Source organism: Aquarana catesbeiana, linkage group LG09, assembly GCF_042186555.1.
Source record: "Aquarana catesbeiana isolate 2022-GZ linkage group LG09, ASM4218655v1, whole genome shotgun sequence".
Classification (NCBI taxonomy): Eukaryota; Metazoa; Chordata; class Amphibia; order Anura; family Ranidae; genus Aquarana; species Aquarana catesbeiana.
Genome location: NC_133332.1, coordinates 112,449,491 through 112,469,444, shown reverse-complemented (window position 1 = coordinate 112,469,444; position 19,954 = coordinate 112,449,491). Strand labels below are relative to the sequence as shown.

The 19,954-nt window shown below is 40.1% G+C and overlaps 1 protein-coding gene across 1 annotated transcript in view; it reads right to left on the bottom strand.

Annotated features, from left to right (window-relative positions):
* Positions 1-223: 223 nt before the first annotated feature.
* The window catches only part of WDR44 (WD repeat domain 44), a 136,478-nt gene continuing 116,747 nt past the window's right edge, over positions 224-19,954 (bottom strand). The window contains exons 18-20 of the mRNA XM_073599151.1: positions 16,944-17,071; positions 10,969-11,103; positions 224-4,582 (exon numbers count right to left, since the gene is read on the bottom strand). Of these exons, the coding sequence (XP_073455252.1) occupies positions 4,488-4,582; positions 10,969-11,103; positions 16,944-17,071 (358 nt within the window). The 3' untranslated portion in view covers positions 224-4,487. The remainder of the gene's footprint in view (positions 4,583-10,968; positions 11,104-16,943; positions 17,072-19,954) is intronic.

Sequence of the window (19,954 nt, the reverse complement as noted above, 5' to 3'; positions counted from 1 at the left end):
GAGCTAAGGGTTTGTTCACATGTGAGGTTGGAGGGGTGGTAAAACCATGTAGTTAAGCTGTTTTTTTTACCAGGTTCTGCCTTTAGTTATACTTTATTCTTGTTTTTCGACATTCAACCCCCATGTCCTTCCAGTACTGGCCACAGTTGCGGGAAGGGATTACATTTGAACATGTTATCAGCACACCCACATACATTGAATGATATACAAAAACTAAAGTCCATTCCTATTTTCTGTGATAAGCTTTTAATAAGATTTTTTTTCTTTTTACCATCTGTTTACCATCAACAACATTTCCATAAGAAGCCAGAATGTTATTTCATTGGTATTTAGTGATAATATTTACATACATTTCATTAACCAGAATATCTAAACAGAAAAAAGCCTCCACTTTTACTACAATAGTTAAAAAATGTAAACAAGTTTTTTTCCCCCCATTTTTTTTTTTATTTTTACACAGGGGGAGAAAACACAAACACTAGAGCAAGAAAAAAAATCCCCTAAAAGAAAAATAAAAGTAACTTAAAGGGGTTCTCCACCCAGATATGGATTTCTCTAGCATACAGCTAGTTGTCACTCACTCAAGTTAAGGAGTGCGTCAACTATATTTCCATAGTGCAAATGACCAAATGGACCTATTTTTCTTTTTTTTTCTTTTTTGATCATCTCATCCACTAGGCATCTGATACAGTTACCTATGGAACTGTAGGGTGTCAGCACCATGAAAACAGTCATAAAGGGATAACCTGCACCTGACTGCAGAGACAACTGAGCTGTAACTTGCTGAGAATTTTACAGAGGCAGGGTGCAGAAACTCTTTACTCTCCCCTGATGAGTGAATGAAAGGAATGAGATTCTCTCTACTGTATACACAGAGATATTGTGCCCTAGTGTGCAAAGCAAGTGATAGAAATCAACCAAAAGTTTCACAACAGAAAAAAAAAAGACATAGCAATGGTAGCTAGTAGTATTCCAAGTCTGCAGATTTCTTTGTATACAATATATTGACCCAATAGAAACATTTTCATTTTAGCATGACAGTAGGCAAGGAAAAGAATATTATGTGTGCAATACTAAAACTTTTATGTATCCACTTATTACTTCAGAACATCAGAAATAATATCTTGGTTTGCCAAGTTCTGCTTATAATAGCTGTCTACGTTTGTTTTGGAAGTGTTATCCATTTTAAAAATGGTCAGTCTACACAAACCAGATTTTTCAGTTTTGGGTAGATGTTGGTGAACTGAATTTACACCATTGGCTTCTTGGATATCTTGGAGAATCCACTGTCGAGATGGTTTAATTGAGTTCCCAGATCTGCTGCAGCCATTGCCCATACTCGCTGAATTTATCGTCTATTGATGCAGCAAGAACGTTGTGGTTCCCTCTGTAGTAGAATGACAGTCTGTATAGGAAGATTATGCATGGAATCCAGAGCCCAATTCTTGCCAGTTCATTCCCCAGCAGATATGACATTAGCCGATTCAGCCCACCAATGTATACTTATACCCTGACCATTTCATTGGTTCTGAGAGCCAGAGATGGATACAGTAGCAGTTTTGTGTGAGACCCTATACTGTCTGCCTACTATCAACAAGGAAGCGACAGACATAGGACCCAGGAAAACATCTGGATTGGGGGATGTTCACTTTCTTCTGCCTCAAGACATCAACCTTATTTTTCTGACAGTTTAGAGGAGTGCTGCTATTCCATAATTTTATTATCATATAGTGAAATTAAGATATTGGCAGATGGAAGGTGTGTACTAATGTCTTCATTCTACCTAGAGGAGCTTCTGCTCCAACCCACATCTAGGATAACAAATCATCACGTTAACATCACCTTATGGATGACCATCATATTGTGTAAAAGAAAAAAAAATTATTTGGAGACCCAGTTAGCAAATGGTGTAAGTGGTATGTAAAGCTTTGTGGAGTTTAGGTATCCTTGAAATAGGAGTATAGTTGTGGCAGAATAACTCAGACGACAAAACTTTTGAGGTGGTGCAACTGTGGACCTGGATTCGTCTCTACAGCAAGTCCAATGTACACTGTAACTAATAAACACATGATCTCTTTATGCTACGTTGGGAGCATCACAATTTCTGTAGCTTATGTACAATGGAACTGATTTGTATTGCAGCCACATGAGATTATGATGGGAACATACCATACCCAGATGATGTACCCTGAAAGAAAATTTCTTACATTCAGTTATCAGCACAGCTGGATAGGCCAATTCCAGGACCACTACACTGTCCCAATGGTACAAATAAAATCTCTTCTAGAGTGTTTCACAGTGGGATCTCTATATATATTAAGCTCGGTGCAAACTGTTGGCGCTATATAAATCCTGTATAATAATAAATATAACAACAATTTTGTCCCATGTCTGCCCTATATATTTTCCTGTCCCCACCCCTTAAAAGTGGGAGTCGGTGTCTGTGCCCACCTCCAAAAGCTGCATCATCATGACTGACGCATACATTATAGGAATAAAGCTTTTTGCTGGTTCATAGAAGCAAAAAAGCACATTTCTATGCTAACGTAGGCCTGCCTATTCTGAAGAATAGCCACACACAGGGGGAGATTTACTAAAACTGGAGCACACATAATCTAGTGCAGTTGTACATAGTAACCAATCAGCTTGTTTAATTAAAGCTTTGACAATACAACCTAGAAGCCAGCTGGTTACATTGCACAGCTGCACCAAATTCTGTGTGAACCAGTTTTAGTAAAATATTCCCCCACAGCTCTAGATTTTTTAAATCTGTCCATGAGTATAAGAGCCCTTGCACACTGGGGCGGTTTGCAGGCGCTATTGCGCTAATAATAGCGCCTGCAAACCGCCCCGAAAGTGCCGCTGCTTTCATTCCAGTGTGCAAGCCCCGAGGGCTTGCACACTGGAGCGATGCGCTGGCAGGACGGTAAAAAAAGTCCTGCCAGCAGCATCTTCGGAGCGGTGAAGGAGCGGTGTGTATACCGCTCCTTTACCGCTCCTGCCCATTGAAATCAATGGGACGGCGCGGCTATACCGCCGGCAAAGTGCCTCTGCAGAGGCGCTTTGCGGTGGTATTTAACCCTTTCTCGGCCGCTAGCGGGGGGTAAAACCGCCCCGCTAGCGGCCGCATACCGACGGTAAAACGCCGCTAATAATAGCGGCGTTTTACCGCCGACGCCGCCCCCCGCCCCAGTGTGCAAGGGCTCTTACTGGGGCACTCCATACATTGTGTGCTTTCAAGTTGTATTCTTTTCTGAAACTGCATGCTACATTGCAATGTGAACAGTGCTAAAAAGTTTTTTTTTTCTTTTTTTTTTTACAGGGTCAGTCTACTCAAAACAATTACAAGTGGATACTGGGTGGATGAATTACCCAAAAGTTGTCTCGGGGACAAAATAAAAAGTTAGCTTTTGGAAGGCTACAACTGACAGGAGCACCAAGAACATCCATGCTAAAATGTGGTAAAGCAAAAACAAGGTGATTTTAGCTTAAAAAAGGGAGGGAAAGAGGTTTAAGACTTTCTTCAACACGGACATCCAGATAAGTCAGTAATAAAGCTCAGAAAGTCCCTTTAAAAGGGCAGCAGGGCTTGAGGATAAAAACAGGTTACTTAACCTCTTGGCACTGGCCGCACGCAAACATGCGGCCTCTTGGCGGGTGGGCCTTGGTGCTGAGCAGCCGCATATTTGCGTGCTTTAGTGCAAATACAACTGTGCCGAGAGAGTGCGCCCTGCACGCTCCCGGCGGCTAACAAAGTTTTCCGATCATGTGACCGCCAAATCACAGTGGTCACGAGATCATAAACCCTGTCTCACCTCCTGGCATCCTAAACCCCTTAAAGAGTCAGGAGGTTCTGACTCCAAGTGGTTAAAGCAGCCAGATGCTGGATTTTACTTCCTCAGGCTCTAAAAAATGGCCGCTGGAGCCAGAATAAAATGACTCCATTTTGTTTTGCACTCATTTCAATATACCATTGGGGTTGATTTACTAAAAGCAGAAAGTAAAAAAAAAAAAATCAGGTGCAGCTGTGTGTTGTAGCCAATCAGCTTCTAAATTAAGCTTGTTCAATTAAGCTTTGACAAAAAAAAAAAAAAAAAAAAAACAACCCAGAAGCCAATTGGTTTCTGTGCACAGTTGCACCAGACATTGCACTCTCCAGTTTTAGTAAATCAAGCCCATTGTGTCTAAAAAGTGGCACTCCATGGATTGGACTTAAAATAAAAGCTGTGTATGGTTGAGCTTTAATGTAATAAGCAGTTAAAAAAAAAAAAAAGGGGGAGCAGAAATATGGTCATTGGGGAATCAGAGAGATGATCAGGAGCACAAACATTCTGGTCAAACATTACTGTAGAAACTGGATCATTGTTTGAACCCAGGATAGCTGTTGGGCTGTCTTCAAGTGCAAAAAGACAACTGCTGCAGTAATATGACAACCTGCTAGTATAACTGTTGGCTATCAATGTAGCTTTCCTCCATCACAAAAGTACTTAAGACACGTTCTTTTTCTTGTTCATAAACACTTTGATGGCGCCTGTGAAGTCTGCAGACAAGAGCACTTCTGTGTGGTCAGGCTTCAAAGCCCCTAAAAAAAAAAAAAAAAAAGCGACAAAAACATCAAAATTAGTTTTTTTCCCCAAAAGAGAGAAAACAGCAATGGCCCAGCATTCAATGTATCACCAATGCTTAATGTGTAAAAGGACTCTTCTAGCTCCTCTTTAAAATAAAACTAAATTACAGCAGATGGATGTGAATCAGTCATAAGGATCAGATTTCTAGTTGAAATGCATTTTCACACAGAAAAATTCATGTCCCGGCAAATATTAAACAATGGTGTTATGTACCAAATAAAAAAAAAACAAACACAGAGCCAATATAAGTACCTGAATATGTCCTAAACTTTTTATACTATAATATTTTCCATAGCTGGAATGATACGTTGAGGGTTAGCACTTTGAGCTAATCAGATTCTATTGCTTTGCAAAATGTTAAAATGCTTACACAGAAAGGAAAAGCACAGGGATGGCCACAATGTTGTGCTGCACCTTATTTATCCTATCACAGGCTGGGTGGGTCTTGGACCAGTCTGTATTGCCTAAACGCAATGAAATCTAAATAAAAAAAAAAAAAAAAACACTAACAGGTAGGATTTTTATGACACGATTTCTTCAGTCATAAAGCATTCTTCCTGCCTGTCAGCTCAGTGCACATTTACAGCACCGCTCTGTGCCAGGATGATGGTATGATCTATGGACTCTCCTTGCTCCCCCTTGTGGTCAGTGTCTTGCCTGACCTGGAGGATCTATACTCAAACAAAAAAAAAACAAAAAAAGATAAAACAAAATAAAATAAAATAAAATCCTGCAAAAACTGGCAGACTCAATGGACCACCTAGTCTTTTTTTCTGCAGTCACCTTTAGGTTTCTAGATTTCTGTGCATATGCTTGGGAGGGACATCATAGCAGCCTGACCATTTAAATCATCCGAAAAGTTCAAACCCGGAAGGAAGACCAGGTGAAGATATAAATGCCAGTGACAGCCAAGAGCGCTGACACCACAGTGCTGTAGGAATTGCTTGTCAGGCAAGTCTGCCATAGTGTGCCAACCTGCTGTACATACCAATACAATATGGCAGAAAACTCCCGGGGGCCCCATTTTTTTTTTTTCACCATTTTAACTGTAGCCTGTCCAGTTCTGATGCTCACATACCCACTGTAGATGTTTTTGGCTGTGGACACGGGTCAGCACTGGCACCCTGACCATTGTTGCAACGCAGCCCCATACACAAACTGAAAAGCCCATTTTTTCTGCTTTCAACACACTGACTTCAGAGACAACATGTTTACTTGTTGCTCAATATATCTCAACGACTTTCAGATGCCATTGTAACAATATAATCAATGGCACTCACTTCACCTGTCAGTGTGTAAAATTATGGCTGATCAGTGTATGTCCTGCAGTTTATCTGCTATATGGTGAGGGGCTCCCTATTCTCAGAAGCTATAATTATTTCTCTAGAAAGTCTCAACTTTACGCTGATTTCATCCAAAAGCAATGGTTGCCCGTAAGTTTTTTTGAGATTTGGGTTAATGAGAGTTCTTTGACCATAAGTGAAAGCTTTAAAAAGACATTAACAAAAATCTATTGGTAAATAGTAAGAAAGCCTAAACTCATACACAGAAATCTTTCTATTGTACAGGAAAAGGGTAAAAGATTACATGAAGGAATACAGAGTATAATACTCACAACATTAATTTACATATATTTATATATATATATATATATATATATATATATATATATATATATATATATATATATATATATATATATATACACACACACACACACACATATACATATGTACAAGGGAGCTACAGTGCTTTGCAAAAGTATTCACCCCCTTGGCATTTTTCGTGTTTTGTTGCCTCACAACCTGGAATTAACATGGATTGTTTGAGGATTTGCATCATTTAATTTACACAACATGCCCACAACTTTGAAGATTTTTTTTTAATGTGAAGCAAATAGGACAAAACGGAAAAAGTCAATGTGCATAACTATTTACCCCCATAAAGTCAATACTTTGTAGAGCCACCTTTTGCGGCTATCACAGCTCCAAGTCGCTTTGGATAAGTCTCTATGAGCTTTCCACATCTTACCACTGGGATTTTTGCCCATTCCTCCTTGCAAAACTGCTCCAGCTCCTTCAAGTTGGATGGTTTGCGCTTATGAACAGCAATCTTTAACCACTTCCCGACCGCCGCACGACGATGTACGTCCTAAGTTTGAACGGGGATATCGTTGTTATGGCAGCAGCTAGCTGCCATAACCCCGGTATCCCCGTTTTCGTGCGGCGGCCGGCTTTCAGATAAAAGTGGTCCCTGCGGCGGATTCGCCGCGAGATCACTTTTATCGGTGGCGGGAGAGGGGCCCCCCCCTCTCCCGCCACGATCTGGTGCCCTCCGCCGCTTACCGGAGCCGTCGGTAGCGGCGGAGGCGATCGCGTCCTTCTGTGTGGTGTGTCTGGAGACGAGTGAGGCCAAGATGGCGCTCACTCGTCTCCATGACACTGCTGGGCGGAAGCGACGTCAAAACGTCACTTCCGTCCACGCCTCTTAAAAGGCATATTTTTTCAAATGTCATTTTTCTAAATGACTTTTTTGTTTTTTATTGCATTTTAGTGTAAATATGAGATCTGAGGTCTTTTTGACCCCTGATCTCATATTTAAGAGGTCCTGCCATGCTTTTTTCTATTACAAGGGATGTTTACATTCCTTGTAATAGGAATAAAAGTGACACAATTTTTTTTTTTTTTTAAACAGTGTAAAAATAAATAAAATATTGTAAAATAAATAATAAAAATAAATAAAAAAAATTTTTAAAACCCCCCTGTCCCGAAAAGCTCGCGCGCAGAAGTGAACGCATACGCGAGTAGCGCCCGCATATGAAAACGGTGGTCAAACCACACATGTGAGGTATCACAGCGACCGGTAGAGCTAGAGCAATAATTCTAGCCCTAGACCTCCTCTGTAGCACAAAATATGCAACCTGTAGAATTTTTTAAACGTCGCCTATGGAGATTTTTGAGGGTAAAAGTTTGACGCCATTCCACGAGCGGGCGCAATTTTCAAGCGTGACATGTTGGGTATCAATTTACTTGGCGTAACATTATATTTTACAATATAAAAAAAAATTGGGATAACTTTACTGTTGTTTTATTTTTTTATTCAAAAAAGTGAATTTTTTCCAAAAAAAGTGCGCTTATAAGACCGCTGCGCAAATACGGTGCAAAAAAAAGTATTGCAATGACCGCCAATGTATTCTCTAGGGTGTTAGAAGAAAAACCATATATAATGTTTGGGGGTTCTAAGTAATTTTCTAGCAGAAAAACCTGTTTTAAACATGTAAACACCTAAAATCCAAAACGAGGCTGGTCCTTAAGTGGTTAAGTCTGACCACAGATTTTCTATTGGATTGAGGTCTGGGCTTTGACTAGGCCATTCCAACACATTTACATGTTTCCCCTTAAACCACTCAAGTGTTGCTTTAGCAGTGTGTTTGGGGTCATTGTCCTGCTGGAAGGTGAACCTCCGTCCTAGCCTCAAATCACACACAGAGTGGTACAGGTTTTGCTCAAGAATATCCCTGTATTTAGCACCATCCATCTTTCCCTTAATCCGGACCAGTTTCCCAGTCCCGACTGCTGAAAAACATGGGCATGGTGTTCTTTGAGTGATGTGATGTGTTGGGTTTGTGCCAGACACAGCGTTTTCTTTGAGGGCCAAAAAGTTCAATTTTATTCTCATCAGACCAGAGCACCTACCTCCATACATTTTGGGAGTCTCCCACATGCCTTTTTGCAAACTCAAAACGTGCCATTTTGTTTTTTGCTGAAAGTAATGGCTTTCTTCTGGCCACTCTGCCATAAAGCCCAAATCTATGGAGCATACGGCTTATTGTCGTCCTATGTACAGATACTCCAGTCTCTGCTGTGGAACTCTGCAGCTCCTCCAGGGTTACCTTAGGTCTCTGTGCTGACTGTATGATTAATGCCCTCCTTGCCCGGTCCATGAGTTTTGGTGTGCGTCCGTCTCTTGGCAGGTTTGCTGTTGTGCCATGTTCTTTCCATTTGGTTATGATAGATTTGATGGTGCTCCTAGAGATCATCAAAGATCTGGATATTTTCTTATAACCTAACCGTGACTTGTACTTCTCAACATTGTCCCTTACTTGTTTGGAGAGTTTTTTGGTCTTCATGGCAGTTTTTGGTTAGTGGTGCCTCTTGCTTAGGTGTTGCAGCCTTTGGGGCCTTTCAAAAAGGTGTGTATATGTAATGACAGATCATGTGACACTTAGATTGCACACAGGTGGACATCATTACACTAATTATGTGACTTGTGGCAATTGGTTGCACCAGAGTTTATGGGCTTCATAACAAAGGGGGTGAATACATACGCACATGCAAATTATCAGTTTTTTATTTCTGAAAAATAGTTTTATGTATATATTTTTCTAATTTTACTTTACCAACTTAGACTATCGTGTTCTGATCCATCACATATAATTCAGATTTAAAAAAACATTGAACTAAAGGCTGTAATGTAACAAAATAGGTAAAAAGCCAAGGAGGTGAATACTTTTGCAAGGCACAATGGTACTGCTCCATTCTGGTGACTGTTCTACCAGAGAGTGTTGTCTCCCCTCCCATATAATCTGTGTATATCATTACAGGCTTGTGCCTCATTGGTTGGCATGGCGTGGCACCGATTGGTGGGCCTCCGTATTCCTGGTTAACCACTTACAGACCGCCCGCCCGCTGTCATTATACGGCGGCGCTTTGAAGTGGAATACCGTTATGGCAGCAGCTAGCTGCCATAACCCCGGTATCCACTTCTTTAGCGCGCAGTCCGCTTTTAGATAAAAGTGGTCTCTGCGGGGGATTCGCCGCAAGATCGCTTATCGTGGCGGGAGAGAGGCACCGGTTCAAACGACTTTTTTTTTATTGCGTTTTAGTGTAAACATGAGATCTGAGGTCTTTTTGACCCCAGATCTCATATTTAGTGATGTTTACATTCCTTGTAATAGGAATAAAAAAGTGACACTTTTTTTTTTTAAAAGAACAGTAAAAAATAAAGTTAAATAAGAAAAAAAAAAAAGAAAAAAAAAAAAAAAGATTAACGCACCCTGTCCCTCTGAGCTCGCGTGCAGAAGCAAACGCATACATGAGTAGCGCCCGCATATGAAAACTGTGTTCAAACCACATATGTGAGGTATCACGGCGATTGTTAGAGCCAGAGCAATAATTCTAGACATAGACCTCCTCTAACTCAAAATATGCAACCTGTAGTATTTTTTTAAATGTTGCATATGGAGATTTTTAAGGATAAAAGTTTGTTGCCATTCCATGAGCGGGTGCAATTTTGAAGCGTGACATGTTGGGTATCAATTTACTCGGCGTAACATTATCTTTCACAGTATATAAAAAAAAAAAATTGGGCTAACTTTGTTGTCTTATTTTTTTATTCAAAAAAGTGTATTTTTTCCAAAAAAGAAAAAGTGCGCTTATAAGACCGCTGAGCAAATACAGCATGACAAAGTATTGCAACGACCACCATTTTATTCTCTAGGATGTTAGAAAAAAAATATATATACGTTTGGGGGTTCTAAGTAATTTTCTAGCAACAAAAGATTTTAACTTGTAAACAAGTTTGAAAAATAGGCCCGGTCTTAAAGTAGTTAAGGATTGGCTACATCTCTAATACCTATACTTTGCACAAGTCAGCCCCCTTTAATGCAAATCCTTTGCACAGACTATTTTGAGTGGGAGATTTAACATGTAGGTACATAACCTTTTCAGAGAAGTTAAATATTGATGACGGGCTGGCCACCTTTCTTGCATATCTAAACAAGGGATCCTTTGGAGTGAATATTTGTAGAACAAAGAGGTTTGGGTCCCATTGTTTAGCTACACAAAACTTGGGCACCAAATCGTTTGTATAACAGGGACTTCTGGGAAGCTATGTTACACACCCACATATCTACAACTCTAAATTAAATATATTCATAATTACAATATTTTACAGCTGTTAATGGAGATTTCACATAAACTCATAAGGAAACACAATCATATCCAACCAATTATTGGGACTGAACGTTGCTATTTAGTGCATGTGGCTCGCAATTAAAACACATGAATACCAGATGCACATAATTTGATATTTGTTCACTATAATCACACAGAAAACATTTGTATTTTAACTGACACAAGGACAAGGACTGCTCATTGTCAAATATTTATGCTGCTGTTTATCTTCACCTTGGCCTCCCTGCCAGTGATCAGACTTAGTTGCCACTTAACAGAACTGGCACAAAGGAAATAAGATATGAATACTAATGGAGTCTAAGAATTAATTTAGGTTTACCAATTGATAAACATGAAGTAAAACCATTAACAAAACCAATACTCACCAGAAGGTATGTGATCTACGGACTCTCCTTGTTCCCCCTTGTGGTCAGTGTCTTGCCTCTCAGATGATGCATCTGCTGATACCATCAGGCTGGGGTTTGGGGCAAAAATTGCTGATGTGACAACTGCATTATGTGCTGCAAAATTAGATATTTAGACAGATTAAATCTGACAGATATAAAAACAGTACAAAGGTAAAGGTGATAGGCAAAAGACAATCAACCAGATCTTTTCATAAATGATCTGATTACTGCAAATATGACTGGTTGATTCATTTGCATTGCTTCTGAAATAGAACGCAGGATACTCCACTCTCCTAAATATACAGTATTAACCACTTACCCTCTCCCCTGTTCACCTCTATGGAGTAGAGACATTTTTACATTGCTGCACCTGTTTTTTTGGCAATAACTTTGTCATTACTTAAAATCAGAAGGTAATGTTTTTTTTAAGGACAAACAAGGCTTTCCTTTCAGATGTTGTCTCGCAACAATGATTTCTTTTCAAACCTTAGACAATGAAAGAAAAACAAAAACTAAACAAGATGCACTTTTTTTGGGCAGTGTTCGTTCAAAAATAAAATAGTGTTACTGAAAAAAACACACATGCATTTTATGCTGCAATTTGTTCTGCATAAAATTACACCAAAATTATGATTGTAGTACAAAGCATTGCAAAAGGGGATTATTTACAGATGAAATAATTTTTTTTTTTTCAGTTTTGCATTTTTTAAAACAGGAAAGGAGTAAACTGATGTTAAAAGGTGTAAAAACATTAACACAACAAAAATTAAGAAAACTAAATATTAATAGTTAAAGTAAAACTATAGACAAACTTTTTTGGCTCAGACCCCTGTCAGATTTATTTTTGCCATCAGTGTCCCATTGTGGAAATTTCGCTTCACTTCCTGTCCCATAGCCACACAGGAAGTGAGAGGAAATCCCTGCAAATTAAGGGAATTCCTTGGGGACCCCCAAGTCACCAGAACTAGTGTCCCCATGGAAGATTTCCACTTCACTTTTCTGGAGACAACTCAAAATTTGGGATTTTCTTTTACTTCACTTTAAATAATAAACAGGACAAATAGAGATGGTGAATTTTTGTAATGGGGGCACAGACAGAAAAAAAACTGACAGGGGTTGTAATCACTCTCCACTCCATCCAAAAAAATTTAATGCATGCCTTTAGTTATACTTTAACAAAATTAGCAGGAAAATAATAGTTGGAGAGAAGGAGAATAATGAGTTAATTAGGGCTGATTCGAGTAAACTAAGGATTAAATATGGAGAAAAAAACAAACAAAAAAAACAAACAAAAAAAACACTTTTTTTACTTGTCAGGTTGCTTTAACTGACATCATTTGCAGATCTATGTCATTTCCTTTTATCTGCAGATTAATGGACAGAAAGATACAAAAGTAATGTTATGTTAACATTGTATCATTTTAGATTCCCCATTAGGCAAGTGTTATTTCTCAACACTGAGTCAGACTGCCTTTTTGACAGCTGAGCTGCAGACACCTTCTGGGGTCCCCCCCCCCAAGATAAGGCAACCAGTTTAGCCATTTACCTCACAGAGGTGATGGCTAAAAGAAATTCATTATGACAGAGATAGAGGAAGGTTTCTAATGGGTTCAAATGGCAGCTTCTGAAGAGCAGAAAGAACCAGATGCAGGTCCCATGGAATCACTAGGAAATGGACTGGGAAGCTACATGGAAGACCTCCTTTACAAAAGGTCCTTCGTCAAAGAGTGACAGGCCAACAGACTCTGAAAAAAGGAAAGAAACATGACCCTTCCAGACCAAGCTGCAGGAAGGAGGAGAAGATTCATCCCACAAAGAAACCTCTGGGTGAAAGCCCCAGACTCGCACAAAGTGAAGTACAGTAAAACCTTGGATTGCGAGCAGAATTTGTTCCCGGAAACATGCTTGTAATCCAAAGCACTTGTATATCAAAGCGAATTTCCCCATAAGAAATAATGGAAACTCAAATGATTTGTTCCACAACCATTTATAGGTCCTTCAGTTTATAGTCCATATAAATCGATTATAGCAAAGTGACAAAGTGATAGGTTGTGTAACCATAAAATATCCATCCACAAATGGAAGCCCCCACAAGGGGATTAGAAGCAAATTCCAGCAGGAGCTACAGAGTATAAAAAAGAGAAGAGAGGCTCCTCTAAGTGTAGCAATATGGTTACATTTAATGAAGGTACAACTTTTAGCAACTCACATGGTTGTTGATTAAAAGAGGCACATCTAGCTATTCAGGCGTCCGGGGTAAAGCTGTCCACATAGACCATCCTCCGCACTACCGGCTCTCACCGCTGTTAGTCTGCAATCGTGACCGGGAAGACTACCCTGCAGTAGAGCGATCTGAAAGCGAGGCTTGAAGTGCTCATGGAGCACAGCGTGGAAGGGATGACGTTAATGTCGTTGCGGGGGATGGTCCATGTGGACAGCTTTACCCCGGATGCCTGCATACTTAGATGTGCCTGTTTTAATCATCAACCATGTGAGTTGCTAAATGTTGTACCTTCATTAAATGTAACCATATTGCTACACTTAAAGGCGCCTTTCTTCTCTTATATACTCAGTCATGAAATGATGCTACTTGTATATCAAGACATCGCTTGTATATCAAGTCAAAATGTATTTAAAAAATGTGCTTGTCTTGCAAAACGCTCTCAAACCAAGTTACTCTCAAACCAACGTTTTACTGTATGCCTTCCATGTCCAATGATAGACCTTGCGTTAAGTACCTTTCATAGCTATGAGCATCATAGGAGTCACAGACTCAAAGATGCTCCTGACTGGAGCCAGTCCACAGCAATCAGGATTAACTGAACACTCTACATCTTGATCCTGCAGAGCAGATGAGGAAGAAGTTTAGAAGGCATTCTAAACCTCCCTACCTGCACAAGATGTGCATTACTCATGTAGTTTCATGGTGTCATTTGTTGGCCTGTATGCTCAGACTATAGTAGAGTAAACCTTCACATTCCTTTGTCAGCCATTTGTGTTCAAACATCAGGCATGGCACCACACAGGTTAATGTATGACTATATGACAATGCAGGTAATGCATTGTCTGTAGTTAAGGAACCGAAACTTCCTGTGAAGAAACCAATATCCCACAATCCCTGGGTCTCTCAGTCTAGCACCAGTGCAGATTCAGTAATTTGATCTGACAGACAGATCACCACATTAGCACTCCCGCATTTGGATTGATGCTGCGTGATCCAGAACAAGAAGTTGCTTTTCCCTTTAGTGAATAGGGACAAGCTAGGTGAATGAATGCATGGACATAGGGAAATGAATCAGCCATGACACTAAAAAAACGCAACTACAACATGCAAGCCCATCATTACAAGGTAAAGCAAATAAAACGACACAGGAAATATAACCACACTAATACCTAGTGAAAACAACAAAAACATTTGAAAGTGTAGAATGCTTATAAAAAGGGGTGGTAATGCATGGATTAGGGTGTACCCATCCCATAAAGCTACAAAAAGCATCCAACTGCTTCCACTAGAGAATCCATTTACCTGGCTAAAAACTGGTCCAGTTTGGTGCGGTTGAACCTGAAGGAGAGGAGGTCCACAGCCAGGTTCCTTCCAATGGCGACACAGATCCTGGGACATCTCCAAGTGTAGGGAACACTGTCCCGGGTCCAGGCACTGCTGGCTGAGAAAATCTGCCAGCCAACTGTCTGCATGAGGAATGTACACCGATGACAATATTGGACCTCAGGACAGGATCTGATCTCTTTCGTGTCTCAACAAAAAGTTTCATTCTTCCCTTTTGGCTTATGTACACTACCACCATGCTGCTATCTGACTAATGCCACATTAGATAACTCTTAAGTAGGATGGTCCAATGCTGCAGACACAACCAAATTGGCCAAAGCTCCAAGATGTTGTTCAGAAGACATATTACCCTAATGACCAAGCCCCCTGTACCGACAGAGTGCCATGGACTTCTCTCCAACCCAAAACGCTGGTGTCCATTATAGGGATCTATAATCAATACAGGGATCCAAAAAAGAAATCTAGCTCTAGAATCTGGAGAGTCCTTTCTTCCAAAGCCAGGCAGGACCTGGTCTTTAGCATCAACCAAGTTGGTCTGTCCAGAGATTGTTGCAGATGTCTAGAGTGCAATTGGGCAAAGGGAAATGCCTTGAAGGAGACCACCATCACACCCAGGACACGCACGCAAAACTGGCAAGTGAGACAGCTTCTAGACTGGAGATTTCAAACTGTCAAGGAACACCCTGGCCTGAGATATATCCGGGAATGGCTTTAAATTCAATGAGTCAGTTACAGTGACGATTTCTGAAGGATCAGGATTCACCCTAACCACTGCAACATCTGTATAGTCAGAAACATTGTCAAACACAGCCTTTGCAGACTGTTCCCTCAACAGGAGGTCATCCAATTATGCCATAATATGGTGTGAAAGACCCTTTTAAGTTTGGAGTAAAACCTCTGAAAACTGTTCTGCTACAGGAACTGGGGAAAAGACACCTTGTTCCAGTAGACCTAAGAGGGCTTGATAGAGATCTGCAAGACTGTACAGTGACACAGGAAGGTTGGAGGTGAAAAACGCAGCGTCTGAGATGGGAGCTGTCCAAGGGTCTGCAAAGAACAAACACTCCACTCTACTCTGGAAAGTTAGGGCACATTTTCAGGCAGAGGAAGCCTAGTCTGAAGATTTAGCAGACTGAGTGCCAGACCTTGCAGTGGATGGGGAGACAGCTTGAGGATCTGAACATGGAGGTCGAAGGAGTGGAGAAATAAAAGAGGGGGATTCTTCATTAAAAAAAAAAAAAAGTGATAACACAGTGTTCCTTTAGGCTTGTTCTGCTGAGGAGGGTGGTCTTGAGAACAGTAGCAACCTTGATTAGGATTACAACTGGTCTGAAGAGATGTTATCCCTTGAAAGCGATCAGGATCAAGAGCTTCTTGCACAACGGTTCTCTAGTCCAGTGGTCGCAACCTTTCAATTTTGTTTTGTTTAACATGAATTTGACATGCCTTATACACACAATGCTCCAGCTCTCTGCCCCCTCTCCATCCACTGCTGCCTTACAGAGACTTATCACTGGATCTCACCTCCTTATCCAGCCATGTGCTGGAGCTCAGTGCTCCCTCCCACAGTCTGATCAGAAATGCCATTCAAAGTCCCCGCCTTCACCTCCCACTTTCTGCTTTAATCCTGGCGCCTCCCTCTGCATTAAAAGGAGTCGGAAATACAGAGGAGGCATCGGGTATCAAGCACGCTGACAGCATTAACTGTCAGCGCAAATTTAGAACACTGGAAACATTGGGCGGTATACATCTGCCACAATGTTATGCGGCAGAACCCCTGGGGACCACCAACATTTTCTCATGGTCCATGGACTTATGGTTAGCGGCCGCTGTTCTAGTCCAATACTTTACCCAAAGTGCCTTAGGCTTGATGTGAGAGATTAGAAAGAAAGCTTCCAAACAGTCACAACAGAAATTTAAATCTACAACCATCTACTCCACTTCAATAAGCAAAGGATCAACCGCAGCACTGGTTAGATCTCTTTTAGGGGATTTTGACCAATTAGACAATTTGACAAATCCAGTCACAGCCAGAATCGGGTGAAGGGCAGGAATCTCAAATTCCTTCTAGGAAACCAGGAAAAAAAAAATTTAAGGCATGCTGGCATTAAAGAGGGGTTATCCTGGGCTGGACTACAGTTTTTGTTTATTTGCCCAACCCTCCTGTAGATGGCAGTATAACTCAAAAGGTTAAAGACTTCCTGTGTCCCTCAATGGGCCAGCAAGAAACAGCACTGCTCTTAAAATAATAAAAAATGAATATGCTTTATGCAAGCAGTTCCACCATTACTCTATGGCAAAATATAGCACTATATTTGTTTTGACAAGCTTGCTCTTATAAGCATGCAAAATGTTACACTGAATGCAAGAAAATATGAGGTCATACCTTTTATACCCTCCCAGAAGTCATTACGGTCTCTTCTTACGGAGGTGAACTTGCTTAGATCATGGTACGTACTCCAGGTATAAACATATTTATCTTCAGAACCACTAACTATATATGTATAATCATGGCTGTAAAAGAAAAAAAAAAAGAAATGTAAAAAAAAGGATGGAGATTGTAACAGATCAATACAAAAGTTACAATGCCCTTGTAGAGTACGGGCAACTGCTTAGAAGAGAAAACTGCACTAATGATGCATGTGCAGCTACAACACTATTTATTTTTTAAGGTGGTCATCCATAAATGAACAGTCCTGCTATAGAAGAAACTGCGAGAATTCTTATTACTTTTATGAAGTAACTCATTCATTAATTATATGAGGGGGAAAAAAAAAAAAAAAAACACTTACAATGTATATGTTAAATTTTGGATTTAGTTTCAATATTGCTTCAAATACTATCATTTTAACCCCTTCACACCCAAGAGCCGGTTCACACTAGAAGCGGCATGACTTGCAGGTCGCCTCACCGAGGCGACCTGCACACGACTGCCACGGCGACTTGCAAAACGACTTCTGTATAGAAGTCTATGCAAGTCGCCCCCAAAGTAGTACAGGAACCTTTTTTCTAAGTCGGAGCGACTTGCGTCGCTCCTATTAGAACGGTTCCATTGTACAGAACGGGAGGCGACTTGTCAGGCGGCTAGGTCGCCTGACAAGTCGCCCCCGTGTGAACCGGCTCTAAGGGTAAAACAAATATTAAAAGCGGTAGTTTTTTTTTAAAACCTGAAAGGCAAATGTCATAATGTGCTAGCACATTATGTGAAACTTACCTGAAAACGAAGACTTCCAGCAGTGCACTGTCAGCACTGAAGGCGCTTCCATCTTCAGCCGGTCTTCTGCCAGATTTGCGGTCTGTGTGAGCCGCCATTTATGGCACAGGACTCTGAAGTAACGGCACATGTATACCATTCCTTCAGAGCACATGCACCGGTGATATCACTGGCTGCATTTACAGTAAATATCTCCTAAATGCGCAGGAGATATTTACAGTACCTATAGATAAGCCTTATTATAGGCTTTACTGTAGATCAAATTAATGCATAGGAGTTTACTCCCACTTTAATGTCTAAGCACAATTTTGCAACTTTGACATGTGTTAGTAAAACCGTACATAGCATCACTACTATGTACATTGAGGTGGGTTATACCGTGTTTTGTTCAGGACAAAATTGGGCTTTCTTTTGGTAGTAAATAATAATGGATATTTCCTGATATTTTTTTTTCCTTTTTTATTATCAAAGGGAAACTGGCCCAAAATAGTTCCCCATAGTACAGCCCAAAAATAGTGTGCATTTTGCATTTTTTTTGTCCTACCTAAAGCACACCGATACTAAATAAAAAAAAAGTTAAGAAAAAAATCCTGCCAAAAATTTACTGACTCCAAACTTTGACCTTTACTTGACCCAAACATTAAACCCTGGCACTGACCTAGATCTAGGTATTTTTTTCTTTATTTTTTTTATTATTTATTTATACACACACACTTTTTTTGTCTGCAAGGAGAGAAACACAGAGGTGGTCTTCACAGTGACTGATCACTGGGGTAGGCAATCAGAGGCTACCAAAGCAATCAGATGACCTGGAATCGGGAGTTCCGGGTACTGATCGTTCATACGAGACCAGGGGCGCTCAGTGAGACCTTGTCTCTGTGCTGGGAGCGCGCTGCGCAGTGAGCTCCCAGCACAGACAGATATGCAGAAATACTGCCCCATAGCAAAAAGCTCAGTCCAGTGAGGCCGCATATATGTGCTCTGTGTATAAGGACAAGCATTTGTTCTCTTTTGTAAAAAAAAATAAAATAGTTGAGACATTGAAACTATCCCCTTTGCATTTCGAACAATAGTAATTCATAATGTATATTCTAGCAGTGTGGTTAACAGTCATGAAAAACTGAATACACCACAGATGGCTCCCCATACATTGTCAATATGAACAAATGTGGGCTTCTGATCACCATGGCCGTCTTTGTATATTTCTAAGCTAGGTCTTTTGAGCTAGACTGGATTTATGTGGCAGCATCATTAACAGTCCTTTAGAGAGTGTGTGTGATTGATTTTATTATATATATATATATATATATATATATATATATATATATATATATATATATATATATATATATATATATATATATATATATATATATATATATATATATATATATATATATATATCTGTCTATCTATCTATCTCAATCATACACACAGCCTCTTATTAATACGGTCAGTATCACAATTTATAAGCTCCAGTAGTTTTTTAGTTATATTGCCGAATTCTCTTTTTGATGTCATACTACAGTTTATTACTGTGAATTGGACACTTGCTTGTATTTGCCTGTTTCTTAGGGCCTTGACACACATTAGAAAAAGTGTGACTCAGTTTGCGCTTTTTTTTTCAAAACTTTAATAAAAACGGATAGAATCGAAAAATAAAATAGTTTCAAAGCAGGCAAGGAAGACTAGTTGCTATGAGCAACATCTATACATTAATCAGCCATAACATTAAGATCCCTGACAGGTGAAGTGAATAACCTTGATTATTTTGTTACAATGGTATCTAAAAGTCAGTGGGATATATTAAAGGGCAAAAATAAATACATAAAATAAAAAAAATAATAGGTTGTCCATGAGGTTATGTTGAAGCAGAAAAAAAATGGGAATTGCAGTTTGTTACATATGGTTCTTTGTAGCCGAAGACAGGTCAGGTTGCCCATGCTGACCCATGTTCACATCCAAATGCACCTACAATGGGCACATAAGCATCAGAACTGGACCACAGAGCAATGGAAGAAGGTGGCCTGGTCTGATGAATCACCTTTTCTTTCACATCATGTGAATGGCCAGGTACATGCGTGTTGCTTACTGTAGGAAGAGATGGCACCAGATGCAGTATGGGAAGAAGGCAAGCCGGTGGAGGAAGTATGATGCTTTGGGCAATGTTGTGTTGGGAAACC